The 21,433-nt window shown below is 31.8% G+C and overlaps 1 protein-coding gene across 7 annotated transcripts in view; it reads right to left on the bottom strand.

The window, feature by feature from the left end:
• Syt14 (synaptotagmin 14) overlaps positions 1-21,433 on the bottom strand; it is a 257,494-nt gene that overhangs the window by 171,903 nt on the left and 64,158 nt on the right. For 3 of the 7 annotated variants that reach the window (XM_058581952.1, XM_058581951.1, XM_058581953.1), the window contains 2 exons: positions 8,413-8,577; positions 1,312-1,527 (listed from right to left, as the gene is read on the bottom strand). In XM_058581952.1, the coding sequence (XP_058437935.1) occupies positions 1,312-1,527; positions 8,413-8,577 (381 nt within the window). Of the gene's footprint in view, positions 1-1,311; positions 1,528-4,843; positions 6,226-8,412; positions 8,578-21,433 lie in introns of those variants that run through there. The other 4 variants (XM_058581949.1, XM_046452281.2, XM_058581950.1 and 1 more) reach the window with 3 other exon arrangements.

Raw genomic sequence — 21,433 nt, 5'->3', positions numbered from 1 at the left:
ATGACTACTCACTACCGTCACCATCACTGTGCTTTCACTATCCCCATCTTCAATTACACTGACTGATAGTGTCTGGTACCTAGTAGGTAAGCTAACTAAAAACTGTTCTACATATATCAATTGATACTCATGAGACAATCCTACCAGATTGGTGTTAACCATGTTTTAGACCCAATGAAACACCTAAAAAATTGATGATAGGTTTCCTAGCTAATATGTTAAAAGACAGCCAGAATGTCTACAAAGGTCAGATTTTAAAATCCATTCTTTCTGCTCTATTATTCATGTGCCAGTGGTATACATAAACTGGGGACTGGATTTACTGCTTTGTATTATTTAGTTATATCTGATACTTTTTATTTCTTCCTTTGTGTCTCTTAATAAACCTTCTATATAATAATCATTTTGTACTTGGTTAATTTATTATATCTATGTATTAGCAGAAACAAAATTGAGGCATACCAATTTTCAGTTAGTAGGAAGCCAAAAACAAAAATTGATGACCCGGCCCCTTTGACAATTTATACTCTTGGGTAAGACTTTAATTGCTAGAAGGAGTCATATAATCCATCATACGTTCAAGCAAGTGAACAATGTATTTTTAATGTGGAAATATTTTAATTAATGGCAAAACCTTTTTATTTATATTACAGAAAGATATAAAAAGATTGTGTTTTAAATTCCAGGTCAGCACATAAAATGAAATCAATTAGAGACAAAATAGTCCTTAAAATTATTGAAATCCTTCAAAATCCCTTAAATTGCTTTTAAAGCATCATGTAATATAGTATCAGCCCTCAAAAAATTCATCTCAGAATACCTTTTCCTTCTGCACAGAACAGATCACGGTTTTTTCTGCTGCAAACCATGTGAAGCATTTGGCTGATATTCAGGGGCATACCGAATGAAAAAGCTGACATTAACATACTGGAGTCATATTCAACACTGTGAGATATGTAGATACTATAAGCTTCTGTAACAGTATATGAGAACTGATTCCACCCACGAGAACATCACATTCATTTCTTCTATATCATGCATGTTAGGTATATATGTTCATTGTGAAATGAGAGCTACAATCTAAATATTACTTATATTATTCGGTGTTTTACTTTTTGGTGTTTCAGTACTAGTTTTGATTTATAGCTTGAGCCCAATGATTTGAATAAATTATATTCTCACAAAGGTGACTCTGATGTCCTCTTCTTGTTTACTGTACAACCACTTATGCTTACAATTTTCGATGTAAAAAAGAATCTAAGATAATAGTGTGTCATTTAAAAAAAAAAACAACAAAATAAACTGTCTTACCTTCGTCTATTGATGCTTCACTACTATATCCATCATACTCTGCAGATAAAGGACTATATTTTTGTCTTGTTTCCCAAGCGTAGTTCTTTTGTCTAGAATCTACCAACTGTAGTCTAGAATTATGTGTTCTGGATAAGGCCTCATGATATTTACCCAGTGCTTCATCTTCACTTTCAGAGGATGAACCATGCTCATCTTTGTCCATGTAGGAATTATCTATTTGGAATGACAGGAAGAGGAAATGATCATTTTAATGCAATATAACATTACAAATTTGCTAGTTTTACATCCATATGTGTGTGACACACATATACATGTCAGCATATAGATGAAATCAATTAAGAGATAATCCTTGAAATTATTGAAATCCTTGAAAATCTCTTAAACTGCCCTTTAAAGCATAGTGTTTTATAGGTGCATACACAAACATACATGTACACACCCCGAATCCCTGAATTTTCAGCTTTAGAGAAATATAATTTTTCATGTAAGACATCTAAGCTTTAGATTTTTATGTTTTAATGGAAAAAAATCAATTTGAGTATTCTAATTCTTTAAATAATCTTAGTTCCAGGAATTTTTCAATCTTGAGACATATAAAGGAAATTATAGTGTTTGCCATTTTACAAACCTTTTAAAAGGATCAGGTAACAAACAAATGAAGTTATGGTTGCTGTCAGTATATATAGATCTGATTCAAATAGTTAATAAGATACATTTTTTATTTTCATTTTGGACAATAATTTCAAAACTGGCAATGCTCAGTACTATCAGTGAAACAGAAATGGGCAGACATAATTATTGGTGGAATTATAACTGGTACAATTTTTTTTTTTTGGTACTGGGGATTGAACTCAGAAGCACTCAACCACTGAGCCATATTCCCAGCCCTTTTTTGTATTTTATTTAGAGACAGGGTCTCACTGAGTTGCTTAGCACCTTGATGTTGGGGAGGCTGGCTTTGAATTAGAGATCCTTCTGCCTCAGACTCCCAAGCCTCTGGGATTCTAGAGAACAAGTTGGCAAAACATATCTAATTCTTAAATCTGCCAAGTGTCTTTGATTCATTTCTAGGAATTTGCCAAGTCCATTTCTGAGAATTCAGCCAAATAAAACTGATAGGTGAACAAAGATATAATATGAGACAAGTCACAACATTATGTTTAATAGCAGAAGAAAAACAAAATAATATATAACCAAAATGTCCATCACTGGGCCTTGGTTAATAAATTATAATGTGTTTATACAATGATATATTTACTATACAGTCTTAGAAGTAAAGTGGTAAATTTATAAGTACTCACAGACAATAATTAGAACATCATGTTAAGAGAAAAGAGGTACAAGGTATGGTTATATTCCTATCATATCACATACACACACACACACACAGATGCACATACATTCTATATATTCCTTCATGCAATACATGTACACAGACATTCAATCTATGTCTGGAAAGATATATACTAAACTGCTAACATTTATTATCTGTGAAAAGTGGTATTACTAGAAAATTTTTTACTTAAATATACCTAAATTTCAAACAAAATTTTCAAGAGATATAAATTTTATATTATTTTTAAAATCACTAGCAGCAGTTAGAATAGTTCATGATTTCATAAAACGTATTACTCATTGTGTAGACAATAGTCTCATGTGACTATTTAAATTTAAATTAATTAAAATTAAACAAATTTTTAAATCCCAGTTTCTATACTATCAGCCACATTTCAAGGGCTCATAGCCACATATAGCTAATGGGTAATATAATGAATAATAATAATAAAGTTCTGCCAACATGCAGAACTTTACCACTGAAAGTCCTACTGAACAGTGCCAAGAAGATGGCAGAGCTGGTCTAGAACCACAGCCTTCTGACTCCCTGTTCACAGTTGTGGGCACTTTGAAGATACTACAGTGGTGGGTTTAAGGCAGCAGGAGGACTGAAGCCCTGTGAAGGCACTTACTCTGTAATCAAACTTCATCTATTATAAAATGCTACTTGAAGTAGCCTTATATTCAGAAGTAAAAAAGGAAACTCTTCCTCTTTATTCTGTATCTTATAACTCCTATGCCAAGACCTAAAACACAGGTATTAGTAATATTATAGTGTGGCTAAAGATAGGATTAATCTGTGGGTCAAAATACTCTCAAAATGATTTTTGGAATACAACATGTTTAAGTTTAGTACTAACTATACTCAGGAAGACTCGAGGGATATTTGGTTTCTTTAGGTAACAACATGCTTTCTAATGAAAACAAAGCAAAACAAAATTAAAAACCTTGTTTTTCTATGTGTAATGGATTCATTACTGATGTTTATCATATTGTTATTTTCTGAATAAAATATTATGTAAAATATTTTACTTTGTTTATTTTATTTATTTTTGCTACTTTGAATAATAAGGCTACTAAACCAGAATTGCCAAAAACTACTGAATCTCACATTCAAAAACTACTATAAGAATAGACCATTATTTTATAAGAAAGTGAATTTACAGAAAATTCCAGATGCATATTTCATAAAAATCAGCGTATTTTTAGTCTTGTGATAAGACCAGCAATAAATGAAAATGACTAAGGATTATCAGAAGCATATTGCAGTTAGTACAGTATAAACTGCAATGACGTTTTGAAAATTTCACAAATACTATGGTGGAAAACTATAAATGTTTACAAAGAATTTTAATTCAATATAAAGAACTTATGAATAATAATTTATTGTTCATGTATACTCATTCTGAACTAAGTAGTCATAAAATTTTTAAAGTATGGCTAAATGAATAAATACATATCCTGAAGCATGTTATTCAATAAAATAAGATCTGCTCTCAAGGAAAAATAGAAAATATTTTATTTAGATTCTTACTAGGGCAGATTTGAAGAACAATGCTGTATAAAGGACTTATGAGTTAAACACTTAAAATTTTAAAATACAAGTAGAGGATACCAAATAAACTGACTAAAGTATACACTTTCCTGAAGAAAACCATGGAGTTTCTGGTTGTAAAACAAATGGCCATTAAGAAAAGTTAGGGGGCAGGGGATACAGTTCACATACAAGGGCCTGGGTTTAATCCCTAGAAAAAAAGAAAATAAGGAAAAAATAGCTGGGTGCTTACAATCTCAGCAATTCAGGAGGCTGAGACAAGAGGAACCAAGATCAAGACTAGCCTAGGCAACTTAGGGAGAAACTGTCTCAAAATAAAAAATAAAAAGCACTGGGGATGTGTCTAAGTGATGGGAGTGCCACTGGGTTCAATGTCAGTATCAAGGGGAGAAAATATGGCCAAATGATGTAGGAATCAGCAGCCATACTTTGTGGTATACCAATAACACAAAGGCTCCTGAAATGATTATTTTTTAAAAAGACTTTTAAATATTTCCCAGTAAGAAGATTCAAGAAATTTTTTAATTAGATACACAGGTACAGACAGGAAAGTTAAGAAATTTGGATATTGTTTTCCTAATCAAAAACAAAAACTCAGGAGGAAATTTAATCACTGAAACCAACATTAGGAGACCTCACCTTTTTCTGGTACTATCTTAGAATATTTTTCAACTTTACTCTTTGCTGTTCCTTTCTTGGAAGAATTGGCTTCATTTTTCTTTGTTTTAATGTCTCCTTTCATTTTGTGGTATTTTGTTAGGTTTATTTGTTGATTGATTTTTCCATAAAACTTATTTTTAGAATTAGTTGATGATGCTGGATACATATCTTCTTTCATAGTAGGTTTCTGTCTATTGCTTGTCAAAATATCTTTTGGAGAACATTCATTCCCTTTGAATTCTTTACCTTTAATATGTTTTTCAGCTTCCTCTGAATGATCAGAATGCCCTAAATCAATAAGATGTTCACTTTTATTGAAATGCCCAATTTTCTCTTGATCTCGTCCCAAAAACGCATATTGAAATTTAGCATATTCTTCTCTTTTATGATTATCTGTAACAATATATTTCTTTTTTTCATACAGTATGCTTATTCCATTGGTGGTATTCTCATTTTCTTTCATTTCTTGATATCTTACCTCCCTTAAATCATTCTTATCATCATCGGAGATTCCTAATCCAATTTTTTTACATCTGTCAATACTTTCAAGTCCATGACAAGTAGATCCAGCTTTTGTATTCTGCTTCATAACTGAGATCCCATCGTTTTTCATGTAGCCTTTCAAAGAAGAATCACTACCATTACCAGTTTCTTGATACTCTGAAAGAGTCTGTGGCCTATCATTAGTGTGTTTAAATGATCTTTCTTCATGCATTCCTTGCTCTTGAGAAGCAAAAGTATTATTACAATTTATTTCCTTTGCTCTGTGCTCTAAATTGGACCGTGTTTTCTGACAAGCAGTGTTGTTGGAGACTTCTGGTAACATGGTATTTTTTGACTCAGAAGTATTCACAGTTTCTTCTGTGGCTGAAATTTCCTCTTCAGGGCGAAAGCCATTTATCATACTTGTTACCTGCTCAGCAACTGAGTCAGTTAAAGCATAGCTGACCTCCCCAACAGCAGTGGTCAAGTCTTCTACAGCACTACTGATTGTGTCCACCAGGGAGGACACTCCCCGCAGATTCTGTTGAAAATTTTTGAAAAATGCCATTTTCTAATTCCTTGTTCCTAAAAGGTACAACAATAGAATTTTCTCTTCTCAAAATATCAGCTACTTTGGAACTTGGATTTAATACTTAAATGTTGCTACTCCTTAGCTCAATTAGTATTTCATACAGTGCCTTTTAATTTTTCTGTAAATTCATAAAGCATTGGTAGAAATATGTTGATGTAAAGACTCTTCAAAAACAAATCAAACCACTTGCTTTAAATGTAATGACATTTTTTTCCTACTCCATAGCTATCACAACAGCAGCAAGATAATATTTTCCCCTCAAACACTATTGGTTTTTATTCTATACCTGAAAGAAGAATATAAAAAGGATTTTTATTATGTACTTTCAGTTTATTTATTAATAGTCTACATAAGGGAAGTACCCTACTAACAAACTACCAACATCATTTCAAATAAAAAATATTATGGGGAAAATACATTAACAATTTTGCACAGAGGTAAGAATGAGAGAGCAGGTGTGGATATCTGTTGAGTGGCACATGCAAAGTATTATAACTTGAAAATTTTATTTTATTTGATTTTATAACAACTCTATCTGATAAATATTCTTCCTATTTAATAAATAAAAGAAAAAACAGGACTCAAAAAAATTAAGAAAGTCCCTGACACCTCAGCTCCTCAAGGTCAAACTTGTTATATTAACAGTAAGGGAATATTTAACTTTTCTACTCTAATTTGCTTACAGGTTCACAGTGGGGTTTTCCAGAGACTATATAACAGATTGAATGTAGAAGCAGATACCAGAATTCAGCTGTCTCCCATTATGCCAGTTATAATAAATTTCTTTGTTTTGCAAGAAAATGTAAAAATTAAAAAAAAAAAATTCTCACTCTTTTTTTCTATACTTTTTTTTTGGTTTTAGAAAATACATAATTTTTTAAAAAATATTAAGAATGTTATTTAAATTACATGCAATAGCCTTGTTAGTTTTTTAATTGACAAAATATATTTTTAAACTTTATAAGTTTTAACTTCTAATATGGCCCACATTAATATATATAACCTACATAAATAAAAGCTCTTCAGGGTCCTTAATAATTTTCATGGGGATAAAGAGGGTTTATTTGACCAAAGAAAAATCAGAAATGCTGAACAAGAGAATGACCAACAGACACTAAAAGAAATATCTTTAACCAATGCATTCATACAAATGATCAAAAAGCAGGACTGAGCTAGGCTTGGGAGTGCTTGCCTGTCACCCGGCAACTTAGCAGGCTGAGGCAGGAGGACTGCAAGTTTAAGGCCAGTCTTAGCAACTTAATGAGGCCCTGTCTTAAAACAAAAGATAAAAAGAGGTAGGAATATAGCTCAGTAGTAAAGCACCCCTGGGTTCATCATCAGTACCAAAAAAAAAAAAAGCAGGAAGTATAAGAAACACTGAAATTAACCAAGTCAAAACCACATGAAGTATGACCATTTCTAACACAAAATTCACAAACTATAATTTAATAATTAATAGACTTTTATAAGTAGAGGTTATCACCACTTTAGTCAAAGTTGAAAAAAAAAAAAAAGCATGTCTCCAACATATGTACACAGACAAGAAAGGCAAGGCTTCTCTGCTATTACTCATCAAAGCTATTACTCATCAAAACTTTTTTTTTTTTTTTTTGGTAATGTGGATTAAAAAACCAGGGGCACTTAACCACTGATCCATATCCCCAGTCCTATTTCATTTTGAGATAGGGTCTTACTAAGTTGCTTAGGGCCTCACTAAGTTTCTGAGGTTGGCCTTGAACATGGGATCCTCCTGCCTCAGCTTCCCCACTCCACTAGCTGGGATTATAGGCGTGCACCACCACGCCAGGCACTCATGGAAACTCTTCTCAATTAATAATTTTATCCTTTATCTTTGGAAATTGAAAATTAAAAAATTCTTCCTTAATAAAGAAGCAAAAGAAAAACCCTGTAAAAAAGCTTTGCAAAAGATAAAGAACAATATCATAAACTGCCTTCCCCAATATGTAAATATTAAGTAATATAATGCCTATAGTGCCAAGGGAGGGAGTGAACACTGCTTTTTATAATCAGAATTTATCTATACATTAAATTAGTAGGAAAAAATCACCTCCTCCAAGCAATAAAATTATCCAGCAGCTGAAAATTATACTGCAGGTAAAGAAAAAGTGTGACTAGTATCAAAAACTTTCTGGGGGTATGGGGAGAAAGGTCTCTGGAAATCTATGTGACAATGTATTTGAGCTATATAAAGTAATCAGATATCTCCTTCTTCTAAAAGCATATATTATAAATGAAAAATAAAAATGTTATTTTGTGATAGTAGACAATTCATCTTATGTAATAACTTAGCAATTCATGGCCAACAGACGATGTCTGAACATAATTTATTAATTTTTCACAAGGAAGAGGTTCAAATATAAGTTTACTATATGTCAAAGCCAATTTTCTTATTGTATGTATTAAAATAAATAAAGAATACAGATAAAAAGAAAAGAAGTAATATGATACTTACACATTTTGTCTTGTGAATTCTTCCTTGTGTTGTATCCTGAACCAAGATCTGGAAACCCGCCAACATTTTCAAAACAGAACTTCTTATTAATATAGAGAAAAAGGAGCAGCATCAAGATAATAAACACCCCAACAGCTGACAAAAATCCAACTGCCTCTGGAGATACTAAGAGAAAAAAAAGTCACAGCTGTAAGCATTTATTTTTCTTTAAGCTACAAATAAAAAGGAAACCCTCATACATAAGTTAGATTAGTGCCTTATTTCAACTATATCTTTAAATCATCATAGTTTAAAATAGTTTATAAGAAAAGCCCGAAGTTTAATGACAGCTGTTAAATACAATCAACAGCACTCATTCAAATTTTCTAAAAGTTTCTCTATAAATTATGATGAAACAATTTTAAAAGAAAAACAAGAGTCTACAAAATAGGCAGTTAGCAAATGTTTAATCCACAGAAGAGTATTACAAAATTTTTAACAAGAATCAATAAAAATTATTTCTTATGTACAAGAATTATCAAATTCTTGAGAACATATTATTATTTAAAGTTCTTGCTTCCTTTTCAATATATACTTTAGTCAAAGGGGATCCACAATATTGCCTTAGAATTGGCAATATTAACTACCACACTCCTTTTTTTGTTTAGCCTCTTCCCCTTGCCTTGAATAGCCAACACTTCTCTTTCCCATATCACATTCATTCACTCAACCAACAAATATTTTTGGAGCATCAGCCATACACCATGCATAGTTATTTACACATCTCTCTGCTTTTCTGGAACAATCTGGTAAAAAACAGTTACAATGCAGCATAATAAAGGTTAAAATTGGAGAAGAATAAAAACCCTGAGAACTACATCCAGTGTTGAAGGACCAAGTAAGCTTTTCTCAAAGTTGTGACCTCCATGATTATATTTTAAGAACCAATAAGAATTAGTTAACATTTCAGGCAAAAGGAAGAACATGTGTGATGTTCTAGAGACAAGAGATCACTGTATATTCCAGAAACAGAATGAAATTGCTCTGATAACTACCAAGATTCTCAAAAGAATTTGGTCAAAAGAATACATGAAACCACTTGGGGAGATTTTGTAGAGTAAGAACAGATAAAACTCTCCTGCAACTTCTCCAACCCCCAGCCATCTCTCTTTCCTTTCAACTTCACTCTAGTCACTACACTGGTCATTTAGAGCCAAATAGGAACTAAATTTTTGAATCTCTAGTACCAAAAAGTATTAGGAAGGAATGTCAAGACCCAAATATCCCCTACAAACCACAACCTACTCCTTCTTTCTCCATCACTCAAAAAGTATTCAACATGTTATCTCCTCCAAGTATTACTAAAAACAGATGTACCATGGCAATCAGCATTTAATTTATTTGTTAATAATGAAGTCACTGACTGGTCAGTGATAAGGGCTTTAATCTCTTAGGGAAGAGGTAATCAGGAATGGTAGAACTGCCAGCTGTTTATCAGGTTGGCACTGAGACACAGGTCATTACTACAACTAAGAAGTTTGACCCAAACATCATCCCTGCCTGCCTTGTTCTCAGCATATTAAGGTATGACATGAAAACAGTGGTGTGCATCAAGCTTGAAGGATGAGGTAAAAAGGAAAACGGATGAATTATCATTAGCATTTCTCATAGTTTCAGAAACAGGACAGAATATGGCATTAAGAGGTAAAAGAATAACTTTGATATTATAATGTAAGCAGCAAATACATATAGGAGTTTTCTTCTTAGCCCAGGCCCAAAATACACTCAGAAATATACTGCCCTTAACTAGCCACACAAGATGAGATATTATGCAGCTTTAAAATCTTGCATCCTTCAAAAACTAAATGACAAAACCTTGCTTATATTAATAAAGCAAGTTACTGCTAGTAAAAATAACAAACACATATAGCATATACTATGTGTTGTTCATCATTTTAAGCACTTTACAAATATTAATTCACTTAATCTTCACAAAGATCCTATTAACATCCCCATTATAAACTGAGATACAGAGATATGAAACCACGTGCCCTGCTAATAAGTGGAGAGTCAGAATTCAAACCCTGTGTGGCTCTGGTGTCTGTTTTCAACTACGACTCATCCTGCCTCTCTTGTTTTTCTTCTCTTGCGTTCTTGTCTTTTCCTATCCCTGACCTGAAACTGCATTTCTGTGTTACTCAACCCGCAAATTTCTGTGTTACTCTGTTTTCCTCCTTCCTGTTTGTTTTTTTAAAAAATTCAACCTAGTGGGAAGAATAAACTGTAAACAAGTAAATATAATATAATATAATATAATATAATATAATATAATATAGTAAGGACTATAATAAAGGTACAAGTATAAATTATTACTGGAACACAAACACCACCATCTGGAAAAGTCACAAAATGACTTAGAAAGGAGATACATTTGATTTAAAAAAAAAAAAAAGACTAATATAAACTCAATAAATAGTAAAAGGACAGATAACAAAGCATAAAAGCAGAAATAATGGAAATGGCAATTCTATAAGCACTAATGAACAACAATCATGACTGTCTTATTTATGTCTGTGTCCTCAACACACCTAGCACAGCATCACATAGCTGACATACAGACATGTAAATAAATGAATAAATGAATTAGTGAATGAGTATTCAGGAAAGATAAAGAATATATTCTAGGAGCTATGACTGAAAATGAAAGCAAGCTCCAAACTGTTTAAGAACCTTGATTATCATCCTAAAGATTTTATACTTAAGGAACAACATGGTTACAGGTTTGCCTTATAAAACCATGTTGATAAAACACTCATAAAACTGGAAAATGATAGGGGGTGAATATGGAAAGGTGTGACCAGTTCTTCAACTAAATGGTAGCAACAGTGGCCAAGAAAAGAAATGAATTCTAGACCTTGTTTAAGGAAAATTGATAATGACCCAATTTAATTAGGATTAGGAAGCAATAAGGATAATTACAGTTCCCAGTTTGAGTGATGGAGTAAATGGTAATGCCACTAACAAACATAAAAAAAATTAGAGAAAAGATATATGGTTTAGGGCATGGGGGAAAGAATGAATTAAAAGAAGAGAGGTAAATTATTAGTTTAGCTTTTAACAAGTTACATTAGAAACATCAACAGAGTATTTCAGAGGAAAATATAAGTATGGTGTCCTGGTTAAGGTCAGCTTAGTTATAAAACATTTGGGATTTTTCCCTTTTGCTCCTCTAATTCCATGTGAAAAACTTTACTCACTAAATAAAGCCAAACCAACAAACGTAGGTAGTGGCCTTTATAAATATTATAAATTTTTAGATTTTTTAAAAAAAAGCTTTTCCCACTAGGAAAAGGAAAATGTACAATAGCCTGTTGTAAATATACTACTCATACAACTCACTCTGAAGCTATCACTTGTCAATTTTCCATTCATATAAAATATGTATTTATGATTTTAAATAGTGATACTGCTATAAACAAACAATTAAATAGCATGTTGAACAGAAAATATTAAAAATCGTCAAATTTCTATTATCATCATTGCTGGGCTAAAATAACATTATTTTAAATAACATAATACCAGAAGATGGCCAGTAATAGTTCTGAGTACAAAAAGATTTGCTAAATCTCACTTCTATTGCATAGGACTACGATAGAAGATACAATAAGATCAAAGATGTGAATGCTGCACATTATCAACAAAAAACTAAATTACAATTAGACCTCACTAATTAAAAAAATACATTTTCATTCATGTAAGATGGAATTTCATTTATTTATTCATAGTTATTTATACTATGAATCTGCTTACAGAGCCATTCTGCATAAGTACTTCTAATATGGTTAATTTATCTATATATAAACCTTTTCAAACCTTTTAGATTATCCAGTGTAGGCAAGTAAATCTATTTGAAAATGCCTCTCACCTCCTAAGAATGGCCTTTTAAATCTCTATTTAAAAAGATGCAGTCAATAACTGGTTTAGGTTAATACACATTTGAAGATTAAATTTGATGAATGTAGTCAATAACTCAAAATTCATTAGTGTACTTTTCCCTCATAATCCAAACTTGCAAAATTTTAATGTGCTCTACAACAAAACCAAGACAAACTATTAACAACTTTTAATAATATCTAACACATAAAGAATGCTTATTTTTTATAGGCAACTGTTATTTTACAAGCATTACCTCATTTAATTCTCACTACAATCCAATTTGATACAGATATCGAAACTGAAAGACTGAGTATAATTTTCAAGATCTTAATATGATTATTCTGTGACAGAATCTGGATTTGAACTTGTCAGGCACACTGAGTCCTGAACTCAAACCGTTAACTGTTAATTTCTTTGTTTCACATTTGCCAGGTACTCTTATACTCTCTTTCATTTTAAAATATAGTGTTCAAAACAATTTTATGATAGATAAGTATCATCTAAGAATTCAGATTAGTAAGTTGAGGTTCAAAGAGTAATTAACTTGTGCAAGGTCACATAGTAGAACACATAGCTATGAACCCAGACATTCTGACTCCAGAGTCCATGATCTCAAACACCAAGCAATATTGCTCCTTAATGCCAACTTGCATATAAAAAATAAGAGATAGCTATGTGACCAAAGTTACATAGCTTACTACATATATTATGAACAAATATTTTACTGCTTAACTTTCACCTAGGTTAAAAGATAGCAACTGATTCGACTTTCTCAAAATAAGTACATAAATTATAACTGAAATAAATTTTTTTATTAAAGATACTTTTCAAAATATTTTAAAATTAATTTTAGAATAACACATAAAAACCCAACATTAATAGTACATTCTTATATTATATGCCACATTTGAAAAGTTAAGAATTTTTAAACTAAAGATATTCTATAGAACAATAAGACTGAGAATCATTAATAATGTTCAATAAAGAATAACTAATATAATTAAACATATGATCCTCTATATGAATTTCTAAAACCATACTATAAATTAAAAGGGGTACAAAGTTATAATATTTCATTAAAAAAATACATAGTTTAGTTTGTCTCAGATTAATGATTATTTATGCCATGCAAATAGAACTGGCTTAGGCAGTTATCTTTACTCTATATTTAGAAATGAATATATACATACTTTAAAAAATCAAACTTTAAAAAGATATCATGAAGCTTCCATAATAGTGGTAAAATTCATTTTAATTTCTACAGAAAACTGATCATTCAAAAAAGCATAAAATAATATAAAGATCAAAGCAAGAAAAATCCATTTTGACTTTCAACTTTAAGTTTCATAAATTCTTTACATTTCTTCACAAAATAACATTTTCTATGTAAAGTTTCCAAGAAAAATACCAAGACTATACATACAAATAATTAATATAAAGTAACTATTTATCTACTAATCCAATATATTTTCAATTTTGATGTTTCAGTTTTGCCTGTGCCACAATCATACTCTAAGTTACACTCATTTGTATCAAAACAAAACTCCTTATAGAACTTTAAAATACCATCCTATTCATTATTCATTATACTTATGCAAAATTAAACAAAACATACCTAGGCTTCATATAATGCTTTAAAACAAAAAGGATAAAAAGCACAACTCACAATTTACATTATAAGGGATATATTGCTGATTTGTCCTGCTGAGCATGAAACCCTAGTTCTCTAACTCGATGTCATGGAGACTTTAATAATTCATTTAATAGATGCAATTCTATCTCTTGACCAAAATGTGAACTAGGAAAGAAATCAACTTACTTTTTTTTTTATCACAGAGATCGATACCAGGGGTGCTCTACTACTGAGTACATCCCCAGCTCTTTTTATTTTTTAAATTTGAAACCGGATCTAGCTAAGTTGCTGAGGCTGCCACTGAACTTCTGCTCATCCTGCCTCAGCCTCCTGGGATTATAGGCATATGCAACAGTGCCTAGCAAAAATCAACTTTCATTTTAAAAGAAATACTCTTTTTCTATTTAATTAGGTCTATTTTTTTATATTTTAATCAGAAAAATTCTGTAGTTTGTTTTGTTCTGGTTTGGGCATAATTAGATAATTATCAGTGATTCAAAGAAATCATTTAGGAAAAGGTTTAATTTGTTTTGCTTAAATTTCCTTTTGTAACATCTCAACTGCTTGCATAAATCTCCCATGAAATTTTTATTTTATGATACAAATGATGCAAAACTGGAAAGGTGATATATAAACCAAAAAAGGAATAAAATATAATATTAACTCTTTTTAAAATAACATTAAAAAGAACATTTACTTATAAGTGATATAATTCATTGTTAGTAACTCAGAGGGAAAACCAAAGGGAAGGCACAAATGGCAGTAATGTGGAATACTAAGTGCTTAGCAAAAACAGTGCTAAGATACCAAGACAGTATCTGAGAGAAAGGTACCTGTCTATATTGATAAAGTAAGATAGTATCTAACCTGTTTAACATGTCAAACCATCAACAGGTTGAGCTATAACTCCTTCAAGTACAATGAGACAAACTGAATTTTCATTCAAATATCATAATGACAACAAAAAAAAAAACAGAGAAAAAGAGAAAGAGAAAACTGAGACTTTATTAAGTATGGAAAAATAATATCTCATATATTTCATAATATATTTAAACCGAGGGCTTGGGGGCTGGGGCTCAGTGGTGGAGCCCTTGCCTAGCATGTGTGAGGCCCTGGCTCGATCCTCAGCATCACATAAAAAATAAATTAAAAAAAAATAATAATATATTTAAACCAAATACTTAGTACTCAGACTTAACAGTATGTAATGCTCCATAATAATAAATTTAAACCAAATATTTAATATAATAATTTGTCACACATTCTCTGAGATTTTTCTTCAAGAACAGTCTCAATTTAGGCTTCAAAATTACAATTCTAATGAAGTTTAGAGGAAAATTTATTTTTCTGACAAATCTCCCTATAGCAAAGTATTGCCATTCTTTTGAACAACAAATTAGGGTTAACCACTTCCAATGTTTTATTGTCTATTCAATACATATCACTTAGTTTTAAATTATCTAAATGATAAATAGCAATATATAAGGTCATTTGTTTATCTGCTTCACTTTTTCAATGATCTTTGATCTTCTTCTCAGTTGAGATCTTCATAGCTAAGCTACTAAAGGCAAGATTTTGAAAATTTTAACACCAACTGCAGGAGAAACTTTCAGTTAAAGCCAATCTGTGATGTCAACCACAATTTCAGATATGCTTAGTACAGAATTTAGTTTAAAACTGTCAAAACTCTGAAAAACAGAAAGCAGTTCCTTTCAAATCTCTTAGAGAGACACCAACTTTTTTCCTAAAATTTTATGTAATGCCAATGAGTTCTATTCTCAAAGTGATCAAAACATCTTTTGCTTATTCTGAAAACATACTCCCCCGCCCCCAAGCCTGATCCATTTTGAAGAGATGCTGTCTTTGCTGAAAATACTAAATGGTTAAAGGCATATGGATTTACTGTGTCTGAACCTACACACATATAATCAAAGATTCATCTACCTTGCCATCTTTATCATGTTTACTTACACAGAAAGAAAACAGGTCCAGCACACTTTAGTTAGTGATGACAAGAGATCAAGAGCGTACTGTACGCCTTCTTAAAAACAGCAATTTAAACTTAAGGACTATTCACTTTTGTTTCCAAGGCATATTAAATAAAAGCCATGGTGTTCTATTTGCAAAGTGATACCTACACATAAACCTTTTTGCGCTGACAGAATATCTGTAGCAGACACAGTGAAAGCAAGAATATTTGCAATTTTAAAGAAAAATTACTCTTGAAGCAGAATCAAGTGGAAAGCAGTTTGTCTTGGTCCTGAGAGGCTGAAAATACAAAGTTTAGGCCATGAAAGTATGAGCTAGCTGGACATGGTGGCACACGCCTGTAATCCCAGCAGCTTAGGAGGCTGAGGCAGGAGGATCTTGAGTTCAAAGCCAGCCTCAGCAAAAGTGAGGTGCTAAGTAACTTAGTGAGACCCTGTCTCAAAATACAAAATATGGCTCAGTGGTTGACTGCCCCTAAGTTCAATCCCTAGTACCCAAAAATGTAAAAATAAAAATAAAAATAAATTATGGGCTAATTTCAGTAAGAAAAATTTTGTAAAGGAGTAGTGTCTCAACTAAATTAGCATCAATCACACAGATGATGAAAGAATTTGTCAATAAAAAAGAAAAACACATAATGGAACAATGAAATTGAAAAAAACTGATGTTGTGTCATAGTATATCTTCTATTAGTATCCACTGCAGTTGGAGATTTAAAGAGTATATAGCTAAAAGGTAATATTTTAAAGTGATAAAAATAAAACCAAAAAAGGCTAGGGGTGGGGGTGGATACTGATCAGTGGTAAAGCATGTGTATACCATGTTCAAGGCACTGGATTGGATGCCCAGCCTTAAAAAAAAAAAAAAATCCACCAATCAAAATAAGAAAATTTGCTGAAATTTAAAACAAAAAACACAAAACTTTTAAGAAACTCTCATGTTCTTAGAAGGAATTTTTCATGTCTTTAGGGTATAGGTGTTTCCTGCTCATGGGAATATCTGAGTATATTAATAATGCATTAACTTATTCAAAATATACCAAGCAATAGAAAACTGAATAAAACAAATGTGATCTCTTAATACAGGCACATAATAAAGTACTATAGGTGTAAACAGCAGTGACTTAGAAGATCAGGGAAAACTTCCTGGAAGAAGTAACTCCTAAAAACTAAGATAAGAAAAATCTAGAATAAGAAAGAGGAAGTGACCAAAGCAATAATAAAGAAGAGTATTTATAGGAAAAAAGGCAAAAGAGAATGATGCACTAAGGGTCGACTAAAAAGCAAAATAAAGCAAAGGCAAAAATCATGAAAGACCTTGCAGTGATTGTTATAGTTTGAACTTTGCCCTGAAGGCAGTGGGGACTCAATACATATTTTACACATAGATTAGGTGATAAGATTGCTGAGGAGTAAAAATAAGAACAGGAGTGGAGAAGGATTGGTAAGACACAGTTTAGAAAGTAACTGCAGTAATCCAGGCAAGAAATGATGATGGCCTGCCATGTGGAATACCTTAACTGAACAGACTAGGAGAAGAGGTTCCTTTTTAAAGTCTGCCTTTCAGGCTGTCTCACACATACAAACTGTAAATGTACATACAAACACAGAACACCCCATATTAATTTTTTAATGCTCTTTCTTTACTTGTTCCACTAATACTTTATTTCCAATGATAGAGAACTTCCAACCCCTGGTATTATATCATAATCACCTAATAAAATATAAATTACTTACTAATTTTGTGAATATAAACTTCTGTTGTGAAAAGGTGGCAGTCATGCATATGCCTTACCAAATGATCTTCTACCTACAGAAGTCATATTGATATTCAAGTAAACAGAATGCATACTATGGATTAAATGCCAAATGCTAATTGTTTTTTAAAAACAACCATTACAGTTACATGGGAAAATATCACTACAAGTTATCAAAGTATCTATTCTCAATTATCTACAGAAAGATTTGATACAAAAGAACAACCTTTATGTCTCAGAAAAGCAGTCAAGATAATTTCTGTGAAATAATGAGTAGTTACATAAACAAAGAAAACATAAAATGCCTAGCTATCTTAAACATTACAGCTTCCTCTACTATGAAACTTCAGTTTAATCCACAAACTTAGAGATAGAATCTAAGTTCTAGAAGAAAATCTAAAAGCCCAACAAGTACATTGCTAGGCTTCATGATTCAAGGCTGCTTCTAAGACCTCTCTCAGGCATACATGGGTTTTAGTGCCAATTTTGCCTTTTTACCTTAAGCCAACCTCTGTAGTTTATCACATCTGTCTTTAATGGTGACTAAATCTAATGCCAAGGAGGCTACAAGAGTCACTTTCTAATTAAATATGGTTTCTCTGGTTCAGCAACTTAAAGTTGGGAATAGCAACAGCTGTGCATGTAACCGAGTTGATATAGACAAATGAATATAAGACCATATTCAAAACTCAAAAGACTCAAGAGAAGCTTAAAGACAGCCACTCCACAGAACTGTTATTTAATACCTTTACTGATGACCTGAAACAACTAAGAATATGTTCATTAATTTTGTAAAAGGTCCTACTAGGTTGGGCATGATTGCTAATTCACTGAAATAAAGATATTCTATGGACCTTATTAAAGAAATAAAATGTTGCAACAAAATGAAGTTTGATATGGATAACTACAAGGTTACTTACCCCACCAGGAGCCAAACACTGATAAATGTTAATAAAAAAGTTGGCTCAGTAAAATGTGTCAAGAAAAATTTAAAACAATGGTATTATAAGTCAAAGAGAAAAGAGCAGTGTAATGTTTCTAACAAGTGAAACATAAGCCTTCTATTATGCTATCATATTTTAATGAAAGCAATTATGGTCTCAAATTTCAAAATAAAAAGAACAGCAAAAATGTTCAGAGAAAAACAATCAACTTCATTTTAAAAAATATTTAAAAGTACTGTGCCAGGAACTAGGGTTCTGGCTCAGTGGTAGAGCGTTTGCCTAGCACACCTGAGACACTGGGTTCGTTCCTCAGCACAACATAAAACTAAAATAAAAAGGTACTGTGTTCACCCACAACTGAAAAAAAAAATATTAAAAAAAAAGTACTACACCAAAAGCAAACTTATTCTACACTGTAGAAAAAAATGGTAAAAAGGTGGCTATTTTTAGTTTACACAGATCAATTAATTACTTAATACAGAACTCTAAGAATAGAAAATTATCTATAATGATATCCAAAAATTTGATTATAGAAATCCTATTTAATTGTGAGAATTCAAAAATAAAACAGGCTATCAAAAAAGGAGAGGGGAGTATAAATTTTTGAAGGCTCAGATTAAAAGTTTGCTTGAGAGAAAGGCTAAGTACCTATTTCAAGTCATAATGAGAATATTTAAAAATTCAAATTCAAAAGACAGAACAATGAATCAGACATAACTTTTCTATGTTCATATATGAATACATGACCAGTGTAACTCCATATTGTGTACTAACACAAAAACGGGAAGTTATACTCCATGTATGTATGATATGTCAAAATACATTCTACTAAAAATAACAAAAAATATTTTTAAAACACATAAAAATAATAAAAAATTATATACATATACATATATTTTTTAGTTGTAGGTAAACACAATATCTTTATTTTAGTTTTATGTGGTGCTGAGGCTCGAACCCAGTGCCTCACGTGTGCTAGGCAAGCACTCTACCACTGAGCCACAACCCCAGCCCATAAAAAATATTGTTAAAGTTCAAATTCAGAAACAAACTTTTGAGATTTTTCAAAATAGGCAAATAAATTAGAGGTGATAAATTATAATTACATAAAAACTAAATTAATTCATAAAAATTAAAACACATGTAAAGGACAGATATGAAGAATATTTTAAAATAAAGAACAAATCAAAAAAAAAAGAAAACAGAAAAGTGAATGAAGTTATGTTTTTAAAAAGTGTTATAAAGCCAGGCTTGGGAGTACACGCCTATAATCTCAGTGGCTTGGGAGGCTGAGGCAGGAGGATTGTGAGTTCAAAGCTAGCCTCAACAAAAGTGAAGCACTAAGCAACTCAGTGAGACCCTGCCTCTAAATAAAATACAAAATAGGGCTGGGGACGTGGCTCAGTGGTGGAGTGCCCTGAGTTCAATCCCCAGTACCCTCCGCCCCCAAAAAAGTGTGTTATAAATGATATTTGTAAGAATTTGGCAATATTTAATGAATTTTAGATGGAAAACTAGTTTAAATGTCATAGTAGAGCAAAAGTAGGGTAGAGATACAATATGGCTCCTTTTATAGAAATTTTCAGAAAACTACTAAACAACATTTTTTGATGTGTGGTTTTGCATTTCAGAGTAAGTACTACCAGAAACTGAACTTTTCTAAATAAAGTTGTTGGTCCTTGCTAGAGCAAAGATCTAAAGGCTAGGTAGGGTCAGAGACCATTATCACTCTGATCACCAGGTTAATAAGAGGGAATGAATCCTGGCTTCATACTTTTCCCCTTTAAGAAGTCTCTCTCCCTCAGTTTTAAATGCAGGCAGGTGGCAGCCAGACCTCTCTAAAACAATGAAAAATGACTTTCCAAATTCTTGCTCCTCTCACCACATAAAGATATATATTCTTCCAATTAGCCGAGTCACACCAGTTTTAAACAACAATTAAAAAACACTAAAGAAAAGTACTTATTAGAATATAACTTTGGACAGGTTACTCTTTCAGTTAAAATGGATGTGTGTAAGTTGAGCATACAAATAAAAACATTCTTCTCACACAAGCCCAACCGCCAGGGAGAGAATACGCTTGGATCAGAATCAATTGTCCCAGGAACTGCTCACTATATTATTTCAATGAAACATTTTTAAGACTACATATTTTCTTCTTAGCAATTGTAGACGTAACTATCAACTATGACCTTAAGAATAACTTTATAGAGTAACTGCTGCTTCTCGCCAATCAGAGCTGCCAGCTGTCGCCGATGACTTGCATGATTCTGTCCTAATAAAACTCTCAACATTGCCCTTGTTTTCCAGACATACCAGAGGCCACCGCAGCCTGCACATGCGTGTCCTGGATTGCAATTCTATTCTTTCTTCCCAAATAAAAGCTCTTCTCTCTGTTTATGGACATATATGAAAACTCATTTTTTCCCTTAATAGGCCATCTGGCTCCTGAAAAAGGACAAATTTTTGGACTTCTAAAAATGAGGGAAATATATTGGACAGTGATGGACTCATCAGATAATGCTATTTTGGAAAACTGCATTTTATTAAAAAATATTTTTTACAAAATCTTTTTTTTATACAGTAAAGGTTCTCTACATGTTTGACTTTGACAGGTTAATAATTAATGAAGTTTATCACATAATCCCCCAGGTCTTTTAGTGTGAAAATATCAAGGAGAAGAAACAATATAATACTACTGTAATTCTTTGGTATGTTTTATATGCAAATGGTCTTTTACAATTAAAACACAGAATCAGTGCCCTTGAAAATTATTGTTAATAA

This window comes from Marmota monax, unplaced genomic scaffold, assembly GCF_021218885.2.
Source record: "Marmota monax isolate L192 unplaced genomic scaffold, Marmota_monax_Labrador192_F-V1.1 WCK01_AAM20220418_F8-fsc00105, whole genome shotgun sequence".
NCBI lineage: Eukaryota > Metazoa > Chordata > Mammalia > Rodentia > Sciuridae > Marmota > Marmota monax.
The sequence above is the reverse complement of the archived record's forward strand: the minus strand, read 5'-3'. Positions and strand labels throughout refer to the sequence as shown.